Source organism: Biomphalaria glabrata, chromosome 1 (genome assembly GCF_947242115.1).
Source record: "Biomphalaria glabrata chromosome 1, xgBioGlab47.1, whole genome shotgun sequence".
NCBI classification, from domain to species: Eukaryota; Metazoa; Mollusca; class Gastropoda; family Planorbidae; genus Biomphalaria; species Biomphalaria glabrata.
Window position 1 is genome coordinate 39,316,556 of NC_074711.1, and position 25,928 is coordinate 39,342,483.

At 35.0% G+C, this 25,928-nt stretch overlaps 1 protein-coding gene across 12 annotated transcripts in view; it reads right to left on the bottom strand.

Annotated features, from left to right (window-relative positions):
• LOC106071530 (paramyosin-like) overlaps window positions 1-25,928 on the bottom strand; it is a 55,812-nt gene that overhangs the window by 25,282 nt on the left and 4,602 nt on the right. For 9 of the 12 annotated variants that reach the window (XM_056035712.1, XM_056035735.1, XM_056035681.1 and 6 more), the window contains exons 3-29: window positions 16,477-16,589; window positions 14,988-15,178; window positions 14,188-14,336; window positions 13,960-14,057; window positions 13,647-13,791; window positions 12,852-12,977; window positions 12,218-12,343; window positions 11,734-11,901; window positions 10,332-10,457; window positions 9,903-10,070; window positions 9,681-9,752; window positions 9,502-9,567; window positions 9,230-9,391; window positions 9,059-9,138; window positions 8,843-8,939; window positions 8,482-8,567; window positions 7,391-7,439; window positions 6,952-7,068; window positions 6,678-6,724; window positions 6,257-6,357; window positions 5,855-6,035; window positions 5,403-5,517; window positions 4,391-4,530; window positions 4,089-4,223; window positions 3,725-3,744; window positions 3,580-3,623; window positions 3,111-3,246 (exon numbers count right to left, since the gene is read on the bottom strand). In XM_056035712.1, coding sequence (XP_055891687.1) covers window positions 3,111-3,246; window positions 3,580-3,623; window positions 3,725-3,744; window positions 4,089-4,223; window positions 4,391-4,530; window positions 5,403-5,517; window positions 5,855-6,035; window positions 6,257-6,357; window positions 6,678-6,724; window positions 6,952-7,068; window positions 7,391-7,439; window positions 8,482-8,567; window positions 8,843-8,939; window positions 9,059-9,138; window positions 9,230-9,391; window positions 9,502-9,567; window positions 9,681-9,752; window positions 9,903-10,070; window positions 10,332-10,457; window positions 11,734-11,901; window positions 12,218-12,343; window positions 12,852-12,977; window positions 13,647-13,791; window positions 13,960-14,057; window positions 14,188-14,336; window positions 14,988-15,178; window positions 16,477-16,589 — 3,058 coding nt within the window. Of the gene's footprint in view, window positions 1-3,110; window positions 3,247-3,579; window positions 3,624-3,724; window positions 3,745-4,088; window positions 4,224-4,390; window positions 4,531-5,402; window positions 5,518-5,854; window positions 6,036-6,256; window positions 6,358-6,677; window positions 6,725-6,951; window positions 7,069-7,390; window positions 7,440-8,481; window positions 8,568-8,842; window positions 8,940-9,058; window positions 9,139-9,229; window positions 9,392-9,501; window positions 9,568-9,680; window positions 9,753-9,902; window positions 10,071-10,331; window positions 10,458-11,733; window positions 11,902-12,217; window positions 12,344-12,851; window positions 12,978-13,646; window positions 13,792-13,959; window positions 14,058-14,187; window positions 14,337-14,987; window positions 15,179-16,476; window positions 16,590-21,335; window positions 21,467-25,928 lie in introns of those variants that run through there. The other 3 variants (XM_056035751.1, XM_056035697.1, XM_056035746.1) reach the window with 3 other exon arrangements.

Here is a 25,928-nt window from a genome sequence, read left to right on the forward strand (position 1 = left end):
CTGCCCTTGATCGGGGAAAGATAATCACACTATCTCCTTTGTCTTATCCGCCGGATGTCTGACTGACGGTCGCGGTTGACACCACCTTGGTTTGAATGCAAGCTAATCCTTCTTTCCCCCCCCCCCCTTCTCTCACGTCTCTCTTTGATCTAAGAGATTACCCTGGTCAACACACCGCGTGATATTCCAAGGTGCGGCTCCCACCTCGAGTCAAATCCACCCACGTGTAAGATAAATCTTAGCCTAGGGCATTTCCTGTGTCCGCCCGCACTTTCCAGGCTTATATAAAGTAAACCAACTCAAGCCAGACCCTTTTTCATTTCTCATTCGAGCTGAGCTATCGAGTCTGGACTATATCACTTATTCTCTCTCCTAGAGGAATACCTGGTGGTAAGCCGAACTTAATCACAAGTTCCATCTTAATTACTCTGTGTATATTTCCATTGGATTTTATCATGTGTATTTTGCCTAGTTCATTTATATTTAATTAGTGCATTGTGTATTTCTCACTGGCGTAAGTAGAAAACATAAACATGCCCTATGTATTTATTTATGTATTGCATTAATTTATTAATGCTACGTTGCTCAATTGATCGTTGATGCAACCATGTATATATTTGTACATCTTATTTTATCTCCTTTATCTCGGTTGGCCGCCTTGATAATTTTACTAGCGCACTAATACTGCGTCTAGAAAAGAGTTATGAATTATCTCCCCTTTACTAATTTTACTCTTATGAGAGTTACCCCGCTTGAACGGACACACTCTCCATTCAAGCGCGCTCCATTGTTCTCGATCGACGGTCATAAGTAAACATACCGTCAGGATCGCTGACCACCGCCTAATTCACCCCCCCCCCTTTTTTCTTTCTCTATCCACCTGTGTTGTTTATTTGAGACTATTATTTCCCCTTCTATGTACATTCTTACATTATTATTTCCCCTTTTATGTACATTTCTATATTGCTACTATCTGCCATCTATTTTCCAAATCCCATTTGTCATCATCTCCCCGTTATGCTCTAAAGCAATTTTACCAATCTGACGAATGCACCTCAGTCGAGGGCATCGATAAGATGCATAAGAGACATGTCCTAACTTGTCTTTATTTATCCGCAGCCTCCCTCAGGTGTCTGCCTATTTATCGGATTACTTACCTGCCTATTTAGTTGATATCAAGGATCACCTACTATCTTTGTGCTTAGCGCTATTCAGCACTGCACTAGCTCACTGTCCTGCCTATTTATTTATTGGATCAACGCTCTATTTACCTGCATCTGTGCTTAGTGCTATTCAGCGCTGCACTTGCCTACTGAGATCTACTCAACTCTACCACTTGGCGCTATCGGCATTGCCCGCCTATTCGACAGCCCACCTGTCAAGCTATTAGGCGCGACGTCCCTATAGAGTCAGATCTGTGCGAGACGTCATAGCTACGCCAACCCTCTGCAACTCACTGGACATATCCTGTTACTTACACTGCCCACGGCAGATCAGCTCTGCCCGCAGTAACCTTGTGCCCACGGTATCCGGCCACCCGCCATACTGTGCCCACTACAGATACTAGAACTTGGGACTGAGACTCCACAAGAACTATATCGCCGGCGTCCCTCTATCCGCTAGAGCGCCACCTCCAGCTGCAGAACCTCAAGCCAGGACACAGCCAGCTGCGACATCAACAGGAATACCAGCTAAGTCAGAGGACAAAGTGACATACTCTCTTATTAGGTGCAAGAGTGATGATTAAACATAGAATATACTAGAGATAGATGCAAATCCTCCCCCTTTTTATCCTTATATGTATATTTATGTAAATAAATATTCTTTATTTTAACTTTTGTATCTACCTTTCATTGCTTCGTCTCGTTGCGTGTCTGCTCCCGATTCATATGCTGATAAGTGGGGGTGTGATTGCTTTCAAAAATAATCATCCCCTAGACATAAAACGTGCCAAACACACGTCACATTTCCCCACTTGTCACAGAAGAGGGGAAGTTAACTGCAAAAACCCCAGGTAGGGGGTTTAAAACTCAAAACCCCTGGTAGGGGTTTTTAAACTCGAACCCCCCCTGGTAGGGTTTTTTAAACTCGAACCCCCCTGGTAGGGGGTTTTAAACTCAAAACCCCTTTGGTTGTGCTAGGCAAGTGATGGTTTAGTATTAAAATCTCACCTAAAATAAACAAAATCATGGCAAAAAAATCAGTCACTAAATTCCAACTCCCCCCCCCCCCAAGGGGAGGGATTTCATTTCGGGGGGGGGGGGGGGGGGGGGGGTTTGAACCCCAAGAACCCCCCCCTGGCTACGCCCATGGATCTTAGCATTATAATATTTTATAATTGTACACATATTATGGTAAGGTCATATGGAAGAAATGTCCAACCACAGAGAAGTGAATGTACTGTAGAACCTAAACCCCAAACAAAAAAACAGTGAAATAACTTAGTCTGAGATGGAGAGGCAATGACTAGAGAAGAAATAGCTCTGAGTCTAGACAAAATATTGATGGAAAGACAAAGTCTACCACGACTTGCAGAGCCACGGAAAAGAATGAACTTAACTATGGATTTTATTTCCTAATAATATGCAATTAATGCAACATAAAATAATAATAGTAATATAGTATACAGTTCCTCCTTCATAATTGAAGATAAGCACAATCTCATTTCCCATGAACTTGAAGATGGCTATGGAGTCCTAGGCATGTGAAGGTTGGGTCTCTTATAGCTTTGTTTTAGCTCCTTGTCTTGAATATCAAAATACTGACATTTATATAGTAAGGTTGAAATCTTTAGATATCTTTAGATAAACTATCCTACCATTTGAGTCTAAAATAGCCCAGAAGTTTGCAGAGGGATAAACAAACTAAAACTATGTCTTGTCACTGTTTTACTCCCTACAGTGCATTCAAAACAAATTGTGTAGTTATTTAATGTCTACAATAATCTCTACTCTAAGTGATATAACTTCTACGCAAAGAGTGGGAAATATGAAACAAAAAACAGATGCAGAACAATACAAGCTTCAGGTGCAGAAATCTGAGGACTGACACTGATTCAGTTCTAGGGTTCAAGCATGCACTACCTCTTTTCTAGGTACTCTTGTACTTACAGACAAAAAACATGCCTCCATAATGACCCCTGTGTTGAGTTTTACCTGGTTCTGATGGACTTGATGGACTTTTTAAATCCGCATGACTCAATGATTTACTGCGCAATGGACTTGACCTTTGAAGTTCAAAACCATTCTAAATAACATTAATTAATAGGTTAAATTCAAAAGTATATAAGGAAATGAACAAGTATTTTTTTCTAAACTTTTAAAATGTTAGGTAATGATGGCCCATGGTATGACAATGAAGTCAGGGTTGGTATGTGATATTGAGTTATTGCATTTTTTCTTGAAGGCATTTCAACCATCTTTAAAATGACAAGAAATCAGAAATAAAGTGAAGAGGCAAAAAGTTAAAAGATACATTTTTCTACAAGTTTTGCTTTCAGTAAGAAATCCGCTTTCCAACTTTTAAAATTTTTCCATGGGCTATCATTACATATTTTGTTTTTAAATATCCAATATCTACCTGCTTTGACTTTAATACATCTGCCAATTCCTCCTGCAGGCTTACTAAGAAAACAAATAAAGCCGATGAAGGGTTAATAATGATATTTTTTTTTTATATATTTTAATTTCAATTAAAAGAATTCATAAAATATGGTGCTACTTACTTTTAGGTTCTGGCTTTTTGCTGAAAACAAAAAATTATTATTATTAATGTAATATTAATGACAACTGGATTCTCATTCTAGAAAGTTTGTCTGGCATAAACACTACAAAGAATTATCAAGCATACAGAAATAACTATAATAAACTAAGGAACAGATTCTCAGTAATGAACCAAATACCAAGACCTCAAAAACTTTTTAATATCTAGATGGTTATGAGTGTATTTAAATAAAGCACTTCTTTGGCTAGAAACTTTTTTATCGCATAAAAATACAAGCTTATATACATTGAAATATTTCAACTGAGCTCCAATTTGTACTGCAAGAAGGATATATTAAAGCAATACTTACTAACTAAGTAACTTACTAAGTTGGTTTATCTAGGTTAAACTTTGGTGTGATTGTTGGTGTGTTTTTCTTTTCTTGCACTTCTTGGTTTAATTTTTGATTGTCAGATTCCAATTCCTTCACTGTGCTATTGAGTTGCTTTATCTCCTGTTCTCTAGAAGATATTTTCAATAAAATGAGTATTACTTGATTGATTCAAAAAGATTTATGTCATAACTAGAAGATATGTATAAAATACTTCTATTACACTTAAAGAAAATGCAAGTCTTATTTAATTTTCAGATAAAACAAAAGCAAAGATGAATAAATATAATTATCTACCTTGAATGAGCTTGGGATTCTGCCAATTTCAGCTGGTTCTCTAGACTAGTAAGGAGTTTCTTCTTCTGATCAACTTCTAACTCAAGTCCCTTAATCTTGTCAGTCAGTTTATTGTGCTCTACATTATCTCCCTTTTGCTGCTATAAAGATATAATGCAATGGTTGCATTAAATAGACATACATTTATTAGTGTAACCTAAAAAAAGAGTTTTGACAAATGACAAGTAAAATTATTTTAATCCATCAACCAATGTTGAGATTATATTAGTTGGCCTCCTTCCTTCAGACTATGGTTCATCTCGTAGAACACTTTTTTACATGACTGTGGAGCCCTATTTTGGAGAGACACTCATGTTTTTTTGCTGTCCATAACTTTTCTCTCCACATAGTGCGGTCTAGGTCTATGTCATTAGCAACAATATTTGATGCCTATTTTATGCTAGTTGTATTCAAACAAGAAGCTGTTGAATTTAGGGACAAAACTTTACTTTAAAGAAGAGGTGTGCTGAATAATTCTACTTGTAGACTAATATGGGGTTGCAACAGTGGGAGGATGGTGGAGTTGACTTTTGCATTGTCAGAAAGAATTAGTAATTAGTTAATAGTCAAAGACATGCATTTTGTTTTATAAAGTTGTTTTACAGTGGGTTTTCATATATTTTAAACAGAGTTAAAAAACATGACAATAGAATAAGCCCAATCAATAGTCATTGATTATTCAGTTTCTCTGTTCATTTATATTTCATTATGTTGACTGAACTTAATACTTCAGATAAAAAACTAATTTTTCTTTAAAGACTGTGTAAAAGATATAATTTATGCAATCAGTTCAAATATCCAATATAATTTTCCTTACTTTATTTTTTGTTACATATAAATAAAAATGTGATTAAATGTGAACAAGTTTTTTTGTTGTTTACAAAACTATCAGACTTAAAGGTGTACATAAATCCAAATTTTTTACATTTTTTTTAAAAAGTCTAGTTCAAGAAAATTGTTCTATTTGAAAGACCTCAGTAAGTTTATTGATGAGAGATTCCTGAAGCAAATGATCTTCTCCAGCTTTCTCAAGTTTATGTTTGAGTATCTCGACTTCTTTTCTTAATTCAGCTTCTAGTGGAGGATTGCTGAAAAAGAGGCAGATAGCAATATTAGTTTGTTTTGTTTTAATGAAAGCTTTAGTGCTCAATAACTGAAGTGAGATGAGCAACTTTACACTAACTACACAATTTCAATTTAAAATAAAATACATTTGTCTTGTTTATTTTAGTTTACTAAACAAGCCTATTGCAACAATGCACTTCAAACAGTTAGTTATAAAAATAGTGTACAATAAAATGTCATATTTTCTTATATGTCCCATCTAATAATCCCCACTTTCTTTACCCCCCCCCCCCCCCCCTAAAATAATTGCCAGGCAAGACATTCATTATAAGGTTAGTTTGCCTGAGCTGATTGACCTACTGGGAGGTGTTGACTTGATTCATTTTGGCTCGCATTTCATTCAGTTCTGCATTGAGTCTGCTCACTTGATCCTCTGCTCTCTTCTTGCTGCCTTCTACCAAGTTCATCTGACCTTGAAGCAAGGCCACTTGTTTTTGCATAGCATCTTTTTCTTTTCTAAGCTTCGTGACATCAGGAGAATCTACAAAACAGCATTAGTTGTATTGAAAATTATATTGTAATTATGATGTGTTTATTACCAAGAATAATTCTTCTTACTTAATCTGTGCTCAATAACCCTCTTCCTGTCAGTCAGTAAGCAAAGTAATACATCACTTAATAGTTTAATAGTTCTACATCAACACTATTATGTTCACTGGTGTACAAATGTTTCTTCTCACAAGATTTATATCTACTATTTACCTTTGATCACATCCCCATCTTGATGCTGTGAGTTCAAAACCTGATTCTCTTTTTTCAGAGATTCAATTTCCTTCCTTAGCTTCATATTTTCATTTCTGAGGCTTATAATAATAAAAAAGGTTTAATATCTCAAGTTTGTCTTACAGTTTGTATACATTAAAAGACTAACTCAGAAAACTAAGATAAAACTTCATGATTTGATGAAATAAAGACTAAAAACTAAATTTATTACATGGTCCAATATAGCTTAAAATCAGAAGTTTGAGTGGACTTGAACTGAATTTTTAAATATGTATATTTCTTTTTTTAATTTTGCTTATATGATTTTTCTACTTCCAATAATGTAAGTGTTCACATCCTATTTGCTGCTTCGTTTTAACAAGTATTTGTTCATACAATCCAACTGTAAGCTTCTGTTTACCTGTCTGACTCTGTTTCATTTAAAGCTTGTCTGATTCTTGCGTTTTCCTACATCAAAATACAAAATGTAAACACAATTGTGTGAATTCACTAAATACTCATTTGCATTTTTTTTAAACAAATATATTTAATAAAACAAGAAAAATGAACCAAGACATCTCTTCCTATCATTTCTATTTGAATACAATCAAAATAATTTTGTGTTGTTTAGTTTTAGAATGAAATTCAAAGATTACAGACAACATTATAAATGAGACAGATGAGTAGATTTAAACCTGGTTCACAGCATCCAACTTTAACATCAGATCTTCATTTTTTTGTCTCAGTTCTTTATTAGCCTTCTGGACTTCCTCAATTCTGATGTCTGCATCTTCTACTATATTGCTTCTCACCTGAAAATGTAACTTAAAATTTAGCTAAATAAAGCGGGTAGTAAATCAAGCTTACTCAAAGCCCAAAAAAAACATTCACATAAATATATATATATTTTGAAAGTGCTTTTTTTGTAAAAAAAAAAAAAAAAAAATAGGTGCCGGTACTTGGTGATGGATCGCCTAACTTTTAACTACTAATAAATTAATAACAAATGTTAAAATACAAGAAAAGTAATGATTTTTTCCCCACATTGAAAAAGGTGTTGGTATGCCGCACCTTCACAGAAATAGCACTGTATATACATACATTGTTTCTGGCATATCAGAAAAATCTATTTACCATCAAAGGATCTTTTTCTTTTTGCTTTTCTAATTCTGCTTTATTTTTTCTGAAATTGTCAGACAAAAAAAAGTTGAGATTTAATTTTTGCAAAATTCCAGTGGATTAGAAAAAAAAAAAAGAATTACATGTCATTGATATGTGTAATATGCTTTTTATAATAAAACTTATTATGTAAAACAACATAAGAACCAATAATTTATTTTTTAAAAATTTACTTCATAATATTGTACATGAAATATTCTAAAAGAAAGAAATAATGGTATTTAAAAACTTTCTGTGCAAAAAAAAATAATTTTTTTTTTGCACAGATAGTTTTTCGAAATATTAGTAATTCAATTTTTTTTTTTTTAATGTTACAACTGATTTGGCTTTTTTCTTAAATACACTGTGAACAAAAGAGGACAGAGTCAGAGCTGATGTTCTACTGAGATGTCACCAAAATGGCTAGTTTATGTTTAGTAAAGTTTGTCTTTCAGTACCTACTATCATTCAAGATCTTAAATTTTTTTAGTTTTTTGGCACATCGGCACACTTTAGGCCAGGTCGTGCCCTCAAGATCTTAAAGAAACAAATTTATTTCATTAAAATAATGAATCCCCAAAATCCATTACAATAAACCCAACCCAAGTCAAGAACCTATACAATAAACCCAAAATCAAGAACCATTACAATAAACCCAAATCAAGAACCATTACAATAATCCAAATAAACATGACAGTGAGTAATACTTTTAGAGAATCAAATTTCTACAAAGTACTGTATCATACTGCTAGGTCCTCCTTCCCTGAACAAAAACAAGAGCTCTACTTACAACAGAAAATCCACTAACTTTATCAATGCTAAAACAAGAACTCAGAACAAACTTTTCAAACAATCTTTCTGCTTGCACAATCATTTCATCTAACTTTGTTAAATGCTTTATTCATATTGTACAACTTCAAATCACACTAATAATATAGTTAGTTTTTTTTTGTATTACCTATTTCTTTTCTTTTAATATTTTGCCATGTGACATAATACTTACACAGCTATGGAAAAGAGTTAATAATGTTAAACATGTTTTAAGGAGGTGTATATAAAAGACAAACCTCAACATTTCATTTTCATTTCTAAGTTGATTGACTTGTTCCTTTAAATTCTCTACTTGTCTGTTTCTTGATAGACCATCTTCTGACTGAAAAATAAAAAATAAGTTATATTTTTCATACCAAAAGTATCAAAGTTGCAAAATAAATTTGATTATCTCCATCCTATTATTATAGTTTTCTAAAAACTTATATTTTATTTTGAACTTAAATTAACACAAGATATTTCAACTGATTCTCAAACCATTTTGTCAATTTGACAATGAGAAACTTGCAACATGGCCACTGGCTCAATCACTACCACATCCATATTTAAAGCATTAGTTTCTTAAACCTAGGTTTGAAAAACAACTTATCTTCTTACAGCTTTGGTTAAAACAGATTTCTGTGTTTCTAAAAGTTTAATAACTTGTTCATTTTCACTTTTCTCTTGTAAAAGACGTTTGTTCTCCGATTTCAATCTATCAACAATATAAAGGAAAAAGAACATTCATATGAACAAATTATGGGCAAACTGATATCTAAGAGCTCAGGAAGTAGAGGTGATGGAAGGGGAATAAACCATGACATTTATATTTACCTTTCACTGTCATCAAACTTAGTTGAAAGAATTTCATTTTTATCTTTCTCATCTCTTAGTTTTTTTCTCAAGTCTAAAACCTGAAATCAAGAAGTAAACTTGTTAGCTTCCATCTGATAAAATACACCTTCACCGAGTTATAGCAACCAAAATGAATCTTTTTGTACTCACAATGTCCTCCAGCTGATGAACCCTGTCTGTAATATTCTGAAGTTCCGATTCTTTATTTGCCAGTGATGATGTCACTCTCTCACAAGTGTTCTTCCACATGTCAAGTTCAGTGGTCTGAAAGACTGTTTCCTCTCGTAAGCCTTCATGGGCCTTCATTAATTTCTGCACAGAATGCAAAAGTTGATTGAAGAAGCTTATGTGCAAATATGGTCCTATATTTAGACTTAATGCAAAAATAGCATAACAATTTAAGCAGAGAAGTTAAAACTTACAGCTTCCAATTCTAAAATCTTTGCTTCAAGCTCACTTTTTTCAAACCTTGTGTTCTTTATTTCATTCTATTTTAATAAAATATGAAAAAAATATTTTTTATTGATAATAGCATTAGTAATTTTTCATGCATATAAATAAATAGATAAATAAATATATATATGAATTAATGAAAATTCACCCTAAGTTGAAAGATTTGTTCTTCCTGAAAATCTCTGCCATTTTTCTCATCCAAATTTCTTTCCCTCTGGAGCTGCACAATAAAATAAAATATTTTCTTTCACTAAGAGATCCGTTTTTTTTTAAAGCTAAGCTTTCTACTTAACAATAAAAAGATGTGTTAATTAAAAAAAGAAATTTGGAAAATTAAATCAACAAATAACACACACACACAAATCCCCACCTGATTCAACCTGTCAATCTCCAGCTGTAGCCTCAACTTCTCCTGATCTCCTATGTCCAACTGAGATTGTAATATCAACCTACTTTTTTCTAATGCTGAAACTTGTTCTAAACTTCGTTCATAATATAACTTTACAGATGAAAGCTCTGTAGTTAGTTCATCACAAACCTTTAAAAGATGTTTAATACATAATCAAATATTTAAAAATAAACTTATTCTATAACAAGCAATGTCAGAAGATTTAGCCACATCAAGAAAATTTGAATTGAACTAAAATTCTAAAAGTTAAACTTAAATACAAAATATAGGACATTTAAAATTTTTTAAAATAATGTCAAGTATTAACATTAATATAATAATATAATTTAGATTTCTGAGTTAATCCAGCATCTTTTAAAAAAGACAACCTTTGAACAAATAAACAACAACCTTTTTCACAGCAGCCAGTTCTTTAGTTAGCTCATGTTTGTCAAGGTCTTGTCTGTAGTCTGAAAACTTTAGACTTGAGTTATAAGGATAAGGATTGTTCACTTGATCTTCAAGATTCAGTTTGGCCTGAAAACCAAAAGGTAACACCTAAATTATATTGCTAGGTGGTTTTTAAAATGGTTATCCAATTTTAAAGGTAAATGAAAGTGAGACTAATGTTGTGTTGCCATTACAAAGCAACCTTGAATTGAACAACCACAAATGCCCCCTCCTCTTCAAAAGTTAAAAGGAGACTCAGACTGACCACAACTCAGTCCTGACAATAAATATTAAATCTACCTCAAAAAATATCTGCTATCCCATGTTTGCAGCCATATACTGCACTTAAGCCATCATATATCACTATTTCATTAACTTAGTAAAGGGATAAATTATTCTTAAGTAGGTAAAATGTTAAAATGAGCATCAACAAATTTCTAAGAAGGCAGCATTTATTTTTTGTACATTCCTAATAATAATTATCCATCTAAAGTCTTTGGGTGTCTTTTTTTTTTTTATCTTTTCAAGACAAACTAGATAGTTTCTAGTCTACCCTCATTAACTGTTCCTTGTCCAAGTCTACCCTCATTAACAGTTCCTTATCCAAGTCTACCCTCATTAACTGTTCCTTGTCCAAGTCTACCCTCATTAACTGTTCCTTGTCCAAGTCTACCCTCACTAACTGTTCCTTGTCCACGTCTACCTTTATTAACTGTTCCTTATCCAAGTCTACCCTCATTAACTGTTCCTTGTCCAAGTCTACCCTCATTAACTGTTCCTTGTCCAAGTCTACCCTCATTAACAGTTCCTTATCCAAGTCTACCCTCATTAACTGTTCCTTGTCCAAGTCTACCCTCATTAACTGTTCCTTGTCCAAGTCTACCCTCACTAACTGTTCCTTGTCCACGTCTACCTTTATTAACTGTTCCTTATCCAAGTCTACCCTCATTAACTGTTCCTTGTCCAAGTCTACCCTCATTAACTGTTCCTTTTCCAAGTCTACCCTCATTAACTGTTCCTTATCCAAGTCTACCCTTATTAACTGTTCCTTGTCCAAGTCTACCCTCATTAACTGTTCCTTGTCCAAGTCTACCCTCATTAACTGTTCCTTATCCAAGTCTACCCACATTAACTGTTCCTTGTCCAAGTCTACCCTCATTAACTGTTCCTTGTCCAAGTCTACCTTCATTAACTGTTCCTTGTCCAAGTCTACCCTCACTAACTGTTCCTTGTCCACGTCTACCTTTATTAACTGTTCCTTATCCAAGTCTACCCTCATTAACTGTTCCTTGTCCAAGTCTACCCTCATTAACAGTTCCTTGTCCAAGTCTACCCTCATTAACTGTTCCTTATCCAAGTCTACCCTCATTAACTGTTCCTTATCCAACACCATCTGCTGTATTTTGCTGTTCATCTCTAACTTCTCTTGAAACAATCTGTCTCTGTCAGTGCTGGTAGTTGCAAGCCTTGACTTCAGGTCTGATATCATATCTTTATAACCTTCAACTTGCTTGGCCACCTGCACTTTATCCTGTGCAGAATAAACCATAGAAATTATAATAATTCAATGTATGCTTTTTGTAATTTAAATTTTGTACAGCCAGTGTTTATATTTAAGACCACTTTCCTTTAATCAGCATACAAAAATAACCAATTCAACAATAAGGAAGAGAATATATTCTTGTTTATATAAGAAGAGTTACAACTAAATAATTTTTATAAAATCATTGTTGAAATATTTTCCTTCAAGTTTTTAAAATGCTCAAAAAAAAAATATTTTCAGGAATAAGCATTGCTGCTATTAATAAAATGTTATTAATATTTTATTAAAATGAAAAGAAATTTACTTCTGCAGTTGTCCTCCAAGTTGATGTAATTCTTTCATTTTCATCTCTAACAGCCTGCAGCAAACTTCTGAGTTCCAACATCTGACCAGCCATCTCCTGCACTTTTCTGGCTAATGCTGTGTTATCCTAGAAATGAAAAAAAAAAAAAAACAGCAAAAAAGCTGATAATTTCACATTCTTATAGACAATTTCCAACCATTATACTACAGTTGCATCTAATCTTGATAATGTGGCGACTTCCACTGTCAGGGCGCAAAGAGAGATTTAAGTAATTTTTCAAAACAATATTTTAAAAGTTAATATTAGGAAAATGTGACACAACTTTTGAGAAGTTGATATAATTTTGATGCATTTCACTTTGTCATTTTTTGTAGACACAAGAGTTTTAGTATGTTGATATTCCAATATATATTTTGTTAACTGTTAATGTAAAACATTTTGTACAATAAAAGTTCTAAAAAAAAAAACACAATATAATGGAAATACATTTCATTTATTTGGGTAAATAAACCAATTTTTTCTTAGCTTGTCATAAATGATTGGAAAATTTACATGTTTAACACTAAATTAAACAATATCTTTTATTCTTAAATTATTGGAAAATGTACATGTTAAAACACTAAATTATACATACTTCTTTGAATCGGATACATTCATTTTTTAGATTATTGTGTTCAATCTCAAGACCACTGTAATTGGCTTTGGTCATATTCAATGCTTCCTTCGTCAGGGTGAACTCTGAGAGTAATTTCTCTTTATCCTGAAAATAAAGGGAAATAAATAAGTTTCACAACCACATTCCATGCATATATATACTTATTAATTTAATTTCTAACCTAAATCTTTATTTATATCTGAAACACAAAGCTGAAATTGTCTGGCTTTTGTAACAGATTTACAGGTGCATAATGATACTGATTATTAGTGTCTATTTGTTATTTCAAGAAGTAAAGTAGACCTAGGATCTAATTAAAGACTTGTAGTATATTAATAAAGCTAGTTGATGTTAACTGCATAACAATGATTTAGCTTTCTCATTGAGTTGCTTTGTGGGGAGCCAGTAAACGAAAGAAATCACCATAAAGACAACTATTACAGCTGCTGTTTGGTGTTTTCCTATAAAGTCATCCAACCATGTTAAGCCAATTTATGAATAATTTCAATAATATAATGCTCAGCCATTTCTGTTAACCATCTGACATATCAGACAAAAGACTCCTAAAAAATTTGAATAATAAATTTTGGTACATGATAAATGAATTTCTAAAACAGTTTGGGATAAATCATGATAGGATAGTCCATAATTAAGTGCTTGCAGAATATTATTGCAAAGCCAACTGTACAAATTACTATAATAAAATCTTGACCAATACTAAGTAAAAAACTAATGAAGCAAATGAATTAAAAAAGTAAATATACAAAATATAACCTGGTGTAGCTTGGCATTTTCTTCTTCCAGCAGAGACAAGATTGTAGTGGTGTGATTCAGGAGGTGAGCTCTTTTATCATTTTCACTCTCACTGCTGTTATGTTGTGTTTTTAATTGCTTCAACTGATTGTCAAGTGTACTTATTCTGTTTTAAAACATCAAATATTTGCATTAATACTTTTTATTTATTCAATATAGTTTCTTACTAGTTACAAAACTGACATACAACTGAACATAAAGTATAGCAAGTAAAGTTCAATGTTGAGTCACAAAATAATGAAAACAGCAATAGACATGCTGTATCAAGGAATACCTTGCTTGCATTTCTTCCCTGAGTCGTAAGTTGTCCATCTTAAGCCTTTGTTTTTCTTCCTGCCCTGCTTCCAAAAGATGAATCTTCTTTCTGTAAGCCTAGTTATAATAACAAGAAATAATTGAGTCATTTTTAACACTTTTTTATCATAGTGATTGTCTAAAACTCCAAGTTTCTTGTGCTACACTCTATTAAATAATTATGAAAAGCAAATTTATCAAAGTGTACCCTTTCTTTCATTTTGAGATCCTCTACAAGTAAGCTATTTTCTTTTGCAGAAGATTCAATTTTGTTCAGTCTCTCATTTTGCAGTTCTAAGGTGGACTGAGCTTCTTTGAGTTTATGAATCAGCACATTTCTTCTGTTCTCACTGTCTTCTGTAAGAAACATTAAACTGTATGTCAGGTTGACATTTTAACTGTTGTTATTATGTTCTCTATTAATTTGACATAATGATTAGAATGAAAAGAATCTTTGCAGATATTAATATTCTTAATGAAATTATAAAAATGATCAATAGCATATAAATGTTTTTTTAAGTTATTAACAAGAAAAAAAAAGTAACTTCCTCTAATCAATATAAATTAATTTATTAAGAATGGGGTTGTCAGTGGTTAAGTTAAGATGATAATTGAAAAGATTTTGGCTCAAGTACTGATGGAAACACTAAGGCTATATTCTGAATGATAAATCTGGAATTAATTTCCAATAAAACTAACTGGAAAAAAAAAAAAAAAAAAAAACTAGATGGAGGAAGTAAAAGCAGTGACTGAGCTGGCCTATCACATTAATGTCAAAAAATGACAAGATAAACTGGTCTTTTTTATTAATAAGACTTATATTGACACAGTTTTGTTTTTTATTTCAAGTAATGCTTCAATATCATACTAACTACAAATTTTTAAAAATACATGACGAATCCAAGATATTTATTGTAAGGTTAAAATGTTTCAATGTAATACAATTAATTTCAAATTATCAGATATGTATCAGAGTACAAATGTAGATTATGGAGAAAGAGCACACACCCAATGTATTGTGAAGATCTTGCATGGACTTATCTGTGATTGTTAGTCCACTGCCTACTGACATGCCATTCATATAAACATCACCATTCATTGACTTGTTCAGAGTGGACATTGACTGCGATCTGCTCAGTTTGGTAGGTACTATTAAATTCATGTCTTCATAAACAAAGGGCTTCCTGGTCTTATATATACTAAATAAATGTTTAAAAAGATATTTTATTATAAAGAAATCTTTGAGAGTGAATGCAAATTTCATTTTTTTTTAAATTGATTTTTATTTAACTCTAAAATATTTTTGGCTTCAATTGAAACTTTAATTTAAAATGTTAATGTTGCTGAAATATCTGTAACCATTACGTTTAAAAAAGTTTTTTGTTTAATCTTATTGACAGTTGCATTTATGAAGACGCTTTCAACTGAACACCATTAAGAAAAAGAAAAAAAAGGTCAAAAGAAATAAGATAAAGATCAATAGGGGATCACGTTGAAGGATGTCAGGCTATTTTTAGCAGGCATTTGATATAATAAATAACGAGCCAGTGATGATGTAGAGGTAGATCTACAACAGCTAAGAGTCCAGGCATGAAGACATAAAGACAAGGATGGAAAGATGTGCTAGGGCAGGCCAGGGCCCTCAATGGGCTGTAGTGCCACTGGGATGGATAGAAAGTGATAAAATAATGAGCCAGTGATAAAACAATGAGCCAGCGATATAATAAAATGCCTGAGATAGTATGAAATGATTGGTTCCTTAAAGTGACTATGAGCTTTAAAGGTAAACATTTAATTTTTTATGGCAACATAATTCAATAAAGGGGCACAACTGATTATGTAGTACATCAGCAAATTTTCATATCACAGGAAGTTGAGCCTGCTCGACTTTGCTGGGGTCCCTTACATATATAAAAAGAAAGAAAAGGCTACTGCGTTCTCAAAATGATGTGCATTCAGCTCTTTCATAGAATACATAAATATACAAGGTAAAAAATCTTTTAAAAAAAAAAACAACTTAAGTTTATCTAAGGATTGGAACTATGCACTTGCATCTATATCACTAAAGAATGTAGAAGTTATTTCTCTTTTGATATCAAACAAAATAATTGATTACTAATAATTATTTGATAAATTGGTTAATTTTTTAATAGAGTTATGTTTTGTTAGGTGCAATAAATAATTGTTAAAAGTTTCAATTTGATCGCAGAATGGGTGTGGGAGAAATAACATGTACAATTATTTAAGGGGACAACCCTGACATATTTAAACATATGTGTGAATACTGAAGGATTAGTTTCCCTTGTTGGTATCAAGCAAAATAATTAATAACCAGTAATTAATTGACTAATTTGTTACTTTGAGTGGATGTGGGAGAAATAACATGTTCAAATTTTTCACCTAATGGACAGGCAGAAATAGAGACAGATAGACTGTGTGAGTTGATATAAGCTTTGTAAAAATGTACTTCTATTTAAAGTATTGCAAAAGAACCTACCCAATGTTGTCAGTAGGAACTGTAATCTCATGGTTGGCCTTCATGGGAAACCAGTCACTATTGCTATCCAATACACTGTCACTGGAAGTAGGGAGAAGTCTCTGTGGTATCTCCTGGAGAATGGAAGCCATACACTCTGGTCATGAACATATTTACTAGGCAAGACCAATGAACTGAAGCATTGATAAAACGCTACTCAGATTATGCTATCAGAATCTGGATAAACAGTACAACACATTTTTTTTTAATTCAGTCTTGAGACTCTTGTGAGTCAGTCCACCAATTAGTAAACACCAACACACAACCACAGTGAAAACCTGACTCCTCATTTAAAGCAATGCTACTAACACCAATTAAACCAAATCCACTGACATCTGCTAGAGCATTGCTACCAAGTAAAGTTAAAATTTGCTATTAACATTTTAAACAACAATTAAAACTTTGCTGCAGACGTCTGCTAAAAAAAATGTGAAATAGTAATTTATTTTTCAATGCTTTTGCAATAACTAAGCTACAAACATTAGTGCCAGGCCAGTGACTAAATAATTATTTACAATAATAGCCTAAAACTAAATATGCTCAAACTCTAGTACCAATTTCAGTCAGTACTATGCTATCAACATTGATACAAACTCTGCCACCAAGATCCAAATTAAACATGATCAGTTTGTAACAATTCTACCAACAACCACCAAACTACCAACAACCGCCAAACTACCAACACTGCTGACATTTCATTCTGTTGACACATTTGAACAAAATATAGTACCCAAATAAGACTGAATTCTTTTAATGGGGATATCTAGAACTAAACCAACGACTTCTATTTGCATCTATTGATTCCTTGCTACCATCATCTATTTGAACCATATCACCAACATCGAGCATGCATCCTGCAATACATTACAAACCTCGTCTGCCCAGTGCTTACTACCCAGTCTGTTCGATTCTGCTACTTATAATAATATATCTGCCCAGTGCTTACTGCCCAATCTGTTCGATTCTGCTACTTATAATAATATATCTACCCAGTGCTTACTACCCAGTCTATTCGATTCTGCTCCTTATAATAATATATGTTCGATTCTGCTACTTATAATAATATACCCGCCCAGTATTTACTACCTAAAATATGTTCGATTCTGCTCGCCTAATCTCCCTCCCCAACGCTACCATAATCTGTCCGCACCCAATTATTCACATCTTTTCATTCTATGGAAAACTTTCCAAATAAATTACTTGTCAATAACGCGAGGTAGATCTCTCTAGTCCAGCACTAAGATAAGAATGTTTAATGTTTCTCTGGCTCTAGGCTGTGATAACATTATTTTGTCCTAATGTCATAACCAGAGATTGAACAAGTTTGATAGATTGTTAGATTATAGTTCAAGTGTAGTCAGTAATTCAACAAAACATCTTGTTTAAAGAATAAGTCAGTCTAGAGCTTTACCTTCACAGGCTATAAACAAGCGCTATCGAAACTGAAGTGTTGATTTGCAATCAAGAATAAAGTATGATATAAAGTATAATATATATCATCATAAAGTATGATTTAAAGTATGATATAACACTGATTCTATTGGGGTTGTTATAGTTAAGTGAAAATTAAAAGAAAATAATAATAATAAACAGGAGTCCAAATACTAGTCGTCAGCGGCGTAGTCCAAATTTAAAAATCCCTCCGGGCCCCCACAGGGGTCCCCAAATGAGTGTCCGAAATTTTTTACATTAAATATTACGCCATTATCTCGTGTGATGATGTCGAATGTCAAAATGGAGGGGCCCCTAAAGTTTTCAAGTCCCCCCAAATCCTTAGCTACGCCACTGCCACAACGTACAGTTTTGTAAAAGACACAACAGAAAGAGACAACACATGTTCAGGAAGATAAAAATTAAAAATTGAAACTAGCAAAACTTGCCCTTGTGGGCTGTCACCTGAGAAGGTTGACCACATCTTTCAAAGCTGCATACTTTATCAAGAGGCACGGAACAAGATACTGCCCTCCCCGAGCACCCCTTTTAGAAGACAAACTGTATAGAGAGATGCTTGATATGGAAAGCACTGCGCAGTTTATCTTAGACATCGATCTAGGGCCGGGTGTCTAAACACTTCAGAACGAAGAGAAAAAAAAAAAGAAAAATGTATGCAGCTTCTTTGACTCCGTGGAGAATAATGAGCAAACGTCTCAGGCCTCAAGGAGAGGGGGGGGGGGGGGTGAAACAGAAGAGAACTGTAGTGAAGTGATTTTCATAAGTAAAACATGTGAAGTATTCATTCACGGCTCCAAAGTGAAGGGAGGCGGGGTGGAGTGGTAACATCACCTTCTTCTTCTTAGTTGAATATGTCTATGCCTCTGTGTGAATAAGTCATTAGCAGCTATTTATTTTTTAAAAAAAAGCATACCAGTAAGCCGTCAAATGCAAGTGAATCTATTATTTAGAAATTACTAATGAAAGTTATTTAAAGGCCGTTGCCTTATGACGAGAATATTCCTTAGTTAATGATTTTAATAACTCTGCCAGCTCTCAAGCAAACCAAACATTTAGTGTACAGATTTATTTGTCCTAACTTATACAACTCTCTGTTGATCACTCTAGTTGGACTGTTTTACGATCGCGTTAATGGCCCGCGATCGTCGAGTCAGACATTCCACTACAATAGAGAGCCAGGTAATAAAACGTGGTCGGTATATTATGATCTCCGGGGAACAATAAGTTAGACCTCGCGTGTGTACCTACTCATTAAACGTATGCTGGCATGACAGGTTCAATTAGATCACGGTAGACAAGGGATCCTTTGTTGCGCTGTTCTGCTAGTGTTTTATGGGGGAGGGGGAGGAGTTTTACACGCGGTTCCTGAGACGAAACTAAAAGCGTTCTCTACTTGACCAAATAAATATACACCTTAGCAGGCCACATCTGCAGAATGAAAAAAAAAAAAACTTCTTTATGGTCAATGAAAGAAAGGGAAGCGCTCACAGGGTGGTCAAAGAAAACGCTACAGAAACAACCCTCAAAGCTTCACTGAAAGCCTTCAGCATTGACCCTGCCACCTGGGAGACGGAAGCCCACGATAGATCAGGTGAAAACTGGCACACAAATTTCAGAGGACAAGTGAACAGCGCTGACAGAAAAAAAAAAGCGTCAGAGAAAAAAAAGCAAGGCAAGGCCAATGACACTAGCTCCAGGGCTGGTCTTGGGCTTAGGCAAACTAGGCATCCGCCTAGAGACTCCGATTGTTGGGGGCCTCGCAGAGGTTTCAGAATTTTTTAAAGAGAAAAAATTGCGAAACATGATCAAACCTCAAACATAGCAGATCTCTTATGGATCTATGTCTACTAGCCGAGTCTCTACTATAATTCATGGTACATTCAGGAATGTTTAGATCTACTTGTTAGACTACACATGTTAGAAATGAAGAATGTTTCAAACCATTCGTTTGGGTCGACAGAGAATAGTAAGTAATAGACAAACAAAACAATAATGAGGGGCAATTAAGTTTAATAAAACTATCATATCGAATAAAATATATTTTATAAAAAATATTTAGGCCTAATTTTATACAATTTTCAACATTCTTCGGACCCCTATGGTCGTCTCGCTGACCCCTGTGGGTCGAGAAGAGAAGGAGAATGGTGGCACAAAGGTTTACATTTAAACATTGCTTACAACAACATTTAATACCCTGTTCGTCTTAATTCGAAACTTTGTGTGTGTGTGTGATATCTTGATGTGTTTAAATGTTACAGTAAGACTGGCCTTAAAGTCCGCCTATGAGTTGAGTTTGTACAACACAAACCCCCATTCATTATCTTGTTCCAATGTATTTTAACTGTAGGCATCCATAAGTAATTAAGTCGCTTCTCAACAAACTTCTGTGGATGTTTCACTAAGAACTAAAGATAAGTAATGAAAATCCAGAGATAATCCTAGTTCCAAATGGCTTTGATAGAACTGCGGGCGCTCTCGATTTTTTTTTTAAAATAGTTTTGGCCTATACCAGTACATGCATATACTTAATGAACAAAATAAATAGTCGTTGCACCTATTTCAAGTACGATTAAGGCGAAAAAAAAAGAGGGAGGGGGAGAAGAAGTAATCTACTCTGTATTCACCCGTCACTAAATAGCAGGGCCAGACTCAACCGTTGTGGCGCCAATGCGAAACGGATTTCGCGGGCCCAGTTTGGATAGAGATACGGATAATAAGTGAAAATTAAGCGTTTGTATTCGAAAATAAATTCCTCTTTGCATTTTATTCAATCTTTACTACGTACAAAATTAGCTTACGAGCCCTGCGTTTAGCGAAGTCATACAGCATATCATAAAAATTCTGTTTCCTACATAGATCACGCTCAATAGCAAGAATTACCAAATGTTTAAATCTATCTTCGAGAATTGTTGATTTCAAGTAATTCTTCATTAGTTTGAGGCGCGAGAAGCTTCTTTCACCCGATTCCACAATTATGGGTATTGCATAATGCCGTTTTTTTTTTTTTATCGCTCGTAGGATTGGCGTTTTCCATATTGAATGACACTCAAAAATGACAATTTTGGTCTATATATTTCATGAGATTTGTATGAGTTTTCAAAAGATTTCAATAATTTTCCGGAGATTTCCATGACTTTTTCGTATATTTTGCAATTTCAGGAGATTTCCTGGTAAATCAGAAAGCCGCGGGAAATCTGTTATAAGTTATAAAATGGTTCAATTTAATAATTTACACCTAGAATTAGCGCGGGTCCTATGAAAGTGCGGGGCCCACTGCGGTCGCATAGGTTGCAGTGGCCTAAGGCCTGCCCTGCAAAATAGCGGCGTATGCTACGCCGTGGGTCGACTAGTTTTTATAATTGTATTACCTTATAATCGTATTGCCTCAAACGTTGGTAAGTTGCCAATGAAATATAACCTAGATATAACGTGCATCTACAAACACTACAACAGATTAAGAAGAACAACATTGTTTAATCTTATATTAAGTTTAGATATCACGTGATTTTTTTAAAGAGTTTACATTACAGAAACATACAGAAAAAAATCAGATTGAAACGTAGTGTTCCACTTCAAAACAAGTTTGATTTATTGTGCAACCCAGGTGGTGGGACCATTTGTCTGCTCTCATACAATGGCAGAAGATCTTAGCGGCTCCATTGCACTAGGCCTATCACGAACAACACTATTGTCAAAATACACATAACATGTATCGCGGTGAAGTTCTGAGAGCCAATGTTCGCGGTAACAGGGCAATGAACAAATGAACCATTGAGAAAACAAAAAGGTGATACAACAGAGTAGGAAAAGGTGCTACAACTGAGGGGAGTGGGGCGGGGGGCACTTTTTGTCTACGCTTTTGCCTGACAATGACGTTCCTGCCTTAAAAACGACGCATCAGCCTTGTTTAATTCCGTCTAAAGAAGCTATATGGTTTGTTTGTTTGTGTGTGCTGCTGTCGTTGTTGTTTTGCTGACACATTCATAGAATGTATGTTTATAATTACTGTTCGTGGCTGTGTTCATATGGAAACACAAAATAAATATAAGGCGAATGTCTTCCTGGCCGGAGAATAAAGAAGAGTGTAGTATTTCACTTGGCTACACAGACCCAGCTAGGACTAGAGGTCTATATACTTGGCACATTCCAGGCAGACAAAGCAGGAGATCAAGTTCTCTTTTCAAATGGAACAACTGGCTGTTATTATTTGAACATGGCTTTAAGATTCTACACTTTCTAATCATAGCTATACAAAATATAGGTCATGCTGACATGCCAATTCATTGTTAATACCAGACATGTTCTACCTTCTAATTTCTCCAACAAGTAAAAGATCCAGCTATCAATAAGATTCCGTACACGCTATGAATATTGTTATAAACTTGGTGGTGGCACAGAGAGGGGTAGTGGTGTGTGTGTAGTCAGACGACGCAAATCGCCCCAGGCCAGCGCTAGACGAGCGGTCAACCGTGACGAGTTACGACTGTCAGCCGAGTCGAGTGTCAACAGGACAGTTCGGGAAGGATCGCCGTCGTGAACAAGAGCTCAGGAGCGTCACGAGAGTTGTAGTCATCTGACCACCTAGAAACGTCGAGCGGCGTTCTGTCCGGTTCGAGAAGGCTAGTAGGGACCCTATATAAAGAGCGGAGGCGACGCAGTCAAGACGGTTCAGAGAGCGGGTTCACGACAAAAGGTTCACGGCAGGGGTTCAGAGCCCGGTTCACTACAGTCCGGTCGACTACAGCACAGTTCAGCGGTGTGGTTCTGTACGGAGCATTACGACGGTTCAGTGCGGAGTACTGTCAAGTACAGTTGAGACGAACGGCGTCTTGATCTTGGTCTGTGATCGAGTCCGACACAACGAGCCCAAGTGTGTGAAGTCAGTCCCGAACTGTTGAACCGAGTGCAAGCCCGGAACGAGACGGAGAGGCCAGTGCAAGACTTGATACGGCGGAACGGTGTTATCGGAGAGATATTTGTTATCGCAGAGCTATTTGTACTGTTCTACGTGCTGCCAATTGTACAGTATTGGCTGTTATTTATGGACATTAAACCTTTACGTTATTTTGGAGCCCTGACTTGTCAAGTTCTTTAAGTTGGTGGTGTATGGTGCAGTTTGCAGAGAGCCTGGATAGTGAGATTCGTAACAATATAATGCAAACTCATATGTCTTACAGATACATATGTCTTACAGAAACCAATCATGCAATTTATTACAGATACATATGTCTTACAGAAACCAATCATGCAATTTATTACAGATACCAATATCTTATAGAGAACAATGTCTTACAGAAACAAATGTCTTAAAGATACCGGTATCAATGTCTACAGCTTACAGATACCAATGTCTACAGCTTACTATTACCAATGCTGTAGAAATTGCAGATACCATACTAATGTCTCACAGATACCATACTAATGTCTCACAGATACCAATGACCAAAACCGAGAGCTTACAACTACCTATGCTGTTCAGCTTGCAGATACAAAGGCCTCAAACCTGACGTCATTTTGAATAATATCGAGTATATAATGAACTCATTGCAAACCTTTTTTTTTTTAATTAACAAATTGAAACTCTTCGAGAACTTAACATGATCAGGTTGAAAATGCAACCCAAGCTTATGTCCATTGTGACTACACTTTCACACACATATATACACACACAAAACTAAAATTTAAATATAATCATAAAAAACGGGGCTAGGAAGAGTGCCTAGTACCTACATATAAAACTGGTCAATTATTTCCCAATGAAGGGTCGGTGTTTTTATCTGATTTTCTTGAATAACAAATTTCATGAATACAACTGAATGGTAAATCTTCACCTTGAATGCACTCATTCAGCGACTCTGTCTAGTAATCAGATTTCAATGAAGGGGATCTGAATAGTTCCACTCGCTGACAGTGAACGCTTGTGTCGTGAAGTCCCACTAGATCTAGGTGTAATTCTCATGACGTTTTGTTCAAATCCCGGAATTTGAATCAAAGTCTCGTTCGAAGAGGTCATAAATAACTTCACAGTGAACATACTGTCACTCCTTCCTATTGAACATACTGTCACTGTCATAGAATAGACGAGACACCAAAAGTCTTGGCCGGGCCAACAATGACATACATTTTTAAAAGGGGGAAAATATTGAAAAAAAATTGCTGATTTCCGTCCATCAACTGAAAACCAAAACAAACATAGTTCATCTGTTTGTTTGTTGTATTTCTAACTAATGTATGTAGGCCTGAGAATACCTGCATGCTTATCAGCTTGCAACAAATAGACTAACGTAAATATGCCACTGGAGGCTAGTGGAAACGTTAAATGCCACGACAAAAATAGAAAGAGACAGCTAGAGAAAGAGAGACTCCCTTCAAATCTGTCATTTGTAATGAAATTTCTAGTTAAAAATCATATCAAATAGGGTTAAGAAGAAAAGCTTTAAACAAATGTCATTATTTGTTAGACACGATGTGAATATTAATTTCCTACATATTTGAGATCGTTATTTGGTGGTGTGACTTCAAACAATTATGTCAGAGTGGAGATCGTTATTTGGTGGTGTGACTTCAAGCAATGATGTCAGAGTGGAGATCGTTATTTGGTGGTGTGACTTCAAACAATTATGTCAGAGTGGAGATCGTTATTTGGTGGTGTGACTTCAAACAATGATGTCAGAGTGGAGATCGTTATTTGGTGGTGTGACTTCAAGCAATGATGTCAGAGTGGAGATCGTTATTTGGTGGTGTGACTTCAAGCAATGATGTCAGAGTGGAGATCGTTATTTGGTGGTGTGACTTCAAGCAATGATGTCAGAGTGGAGATCGTTATTTGGTGGTGTGACTTCAAACAATTATGTCAGAGTGGAGATCGTTATTTGGTGGTGTGACTTCAAACAATGATGTCAGAGTGGAGATCGTTATTTGGTGGTGTGACTTCAAGCAATGATGTCAGAGTGGAGATCGTTATTTGGTGGTGTGACTTCAAGCAATGATGTCAGAGTGGAGATCGTTATTTGGTGGTGTGACTTCAAGCAATGATGTCAGAGTGGAGATCGTTATTTGGTGGTGTGACTTCAAACAATGATGTCAGAGTGGAGATCGTTATTTGGTGGTGTGACTTCAAGCAATGATGTCAGAGTGGAGATCGTTATTTGGTGGTGTGACTTCAAACAATGATGTCAGAGTGGAGATCGTTATTTGGTGGTGTGACTTCAAGCAATGATGTCAGAGTGGAGATCGTTATTTGGTGGTGTGACTTCAAGCAATGATGTCAGAGTGGAGATCGTTATTTGGTGGTGTGACTTCAAGCAATGATGTCAGAGTGGAGATCGTTATTTGGTGGTGTGACTTCAAGCAATGATGTCAGAGTGGAGATCGTTATTTGGTGGTGTGACTTCAAACAATGATGTCAGAGTGGAGATCGTTATTTGGTGGTGTGACTTCAAGCAATGATGTCAGAGTGGAGATCGTTATTTGGTGGTGTGACTTCAAGCAATGATGTCAGAGTGGAGATCGTTATTTGGTGGTGTGACTTCAAGCAATGATGTCAGAGTGGAGATCGTTATTTGGTGGTGTGCTAAGACAGCCGTCAACAGTTTTGACGAAGCAACACTGACTAATGAATAACACACTGTGAGGTTCAATGGACAGTAATAATAGCAGACTACTAGGAATTTTGTTTCCCTTTAATGAAGCTCGACCCTGGCAGTGCCAGGAAATAAAGATTTAGTTTATTTCTTCATTTCTAATAATTAACTCTCTCAGTGGACACCTGGACGTGACGGGGATTACAGTGACTTTTGTTTCACTCTAACAAATCTCAACCCTGGGGGTGCTAGACAATGAATTCTATAATAAGAAGAAAAATGTAGGCCTAATCAAAAATATATCTAGAAATATGTATTACATAGACTTGGGTAGAGAATACGGCGGGTAAACAAAGAACAGAACGTATTTGTGTTCAA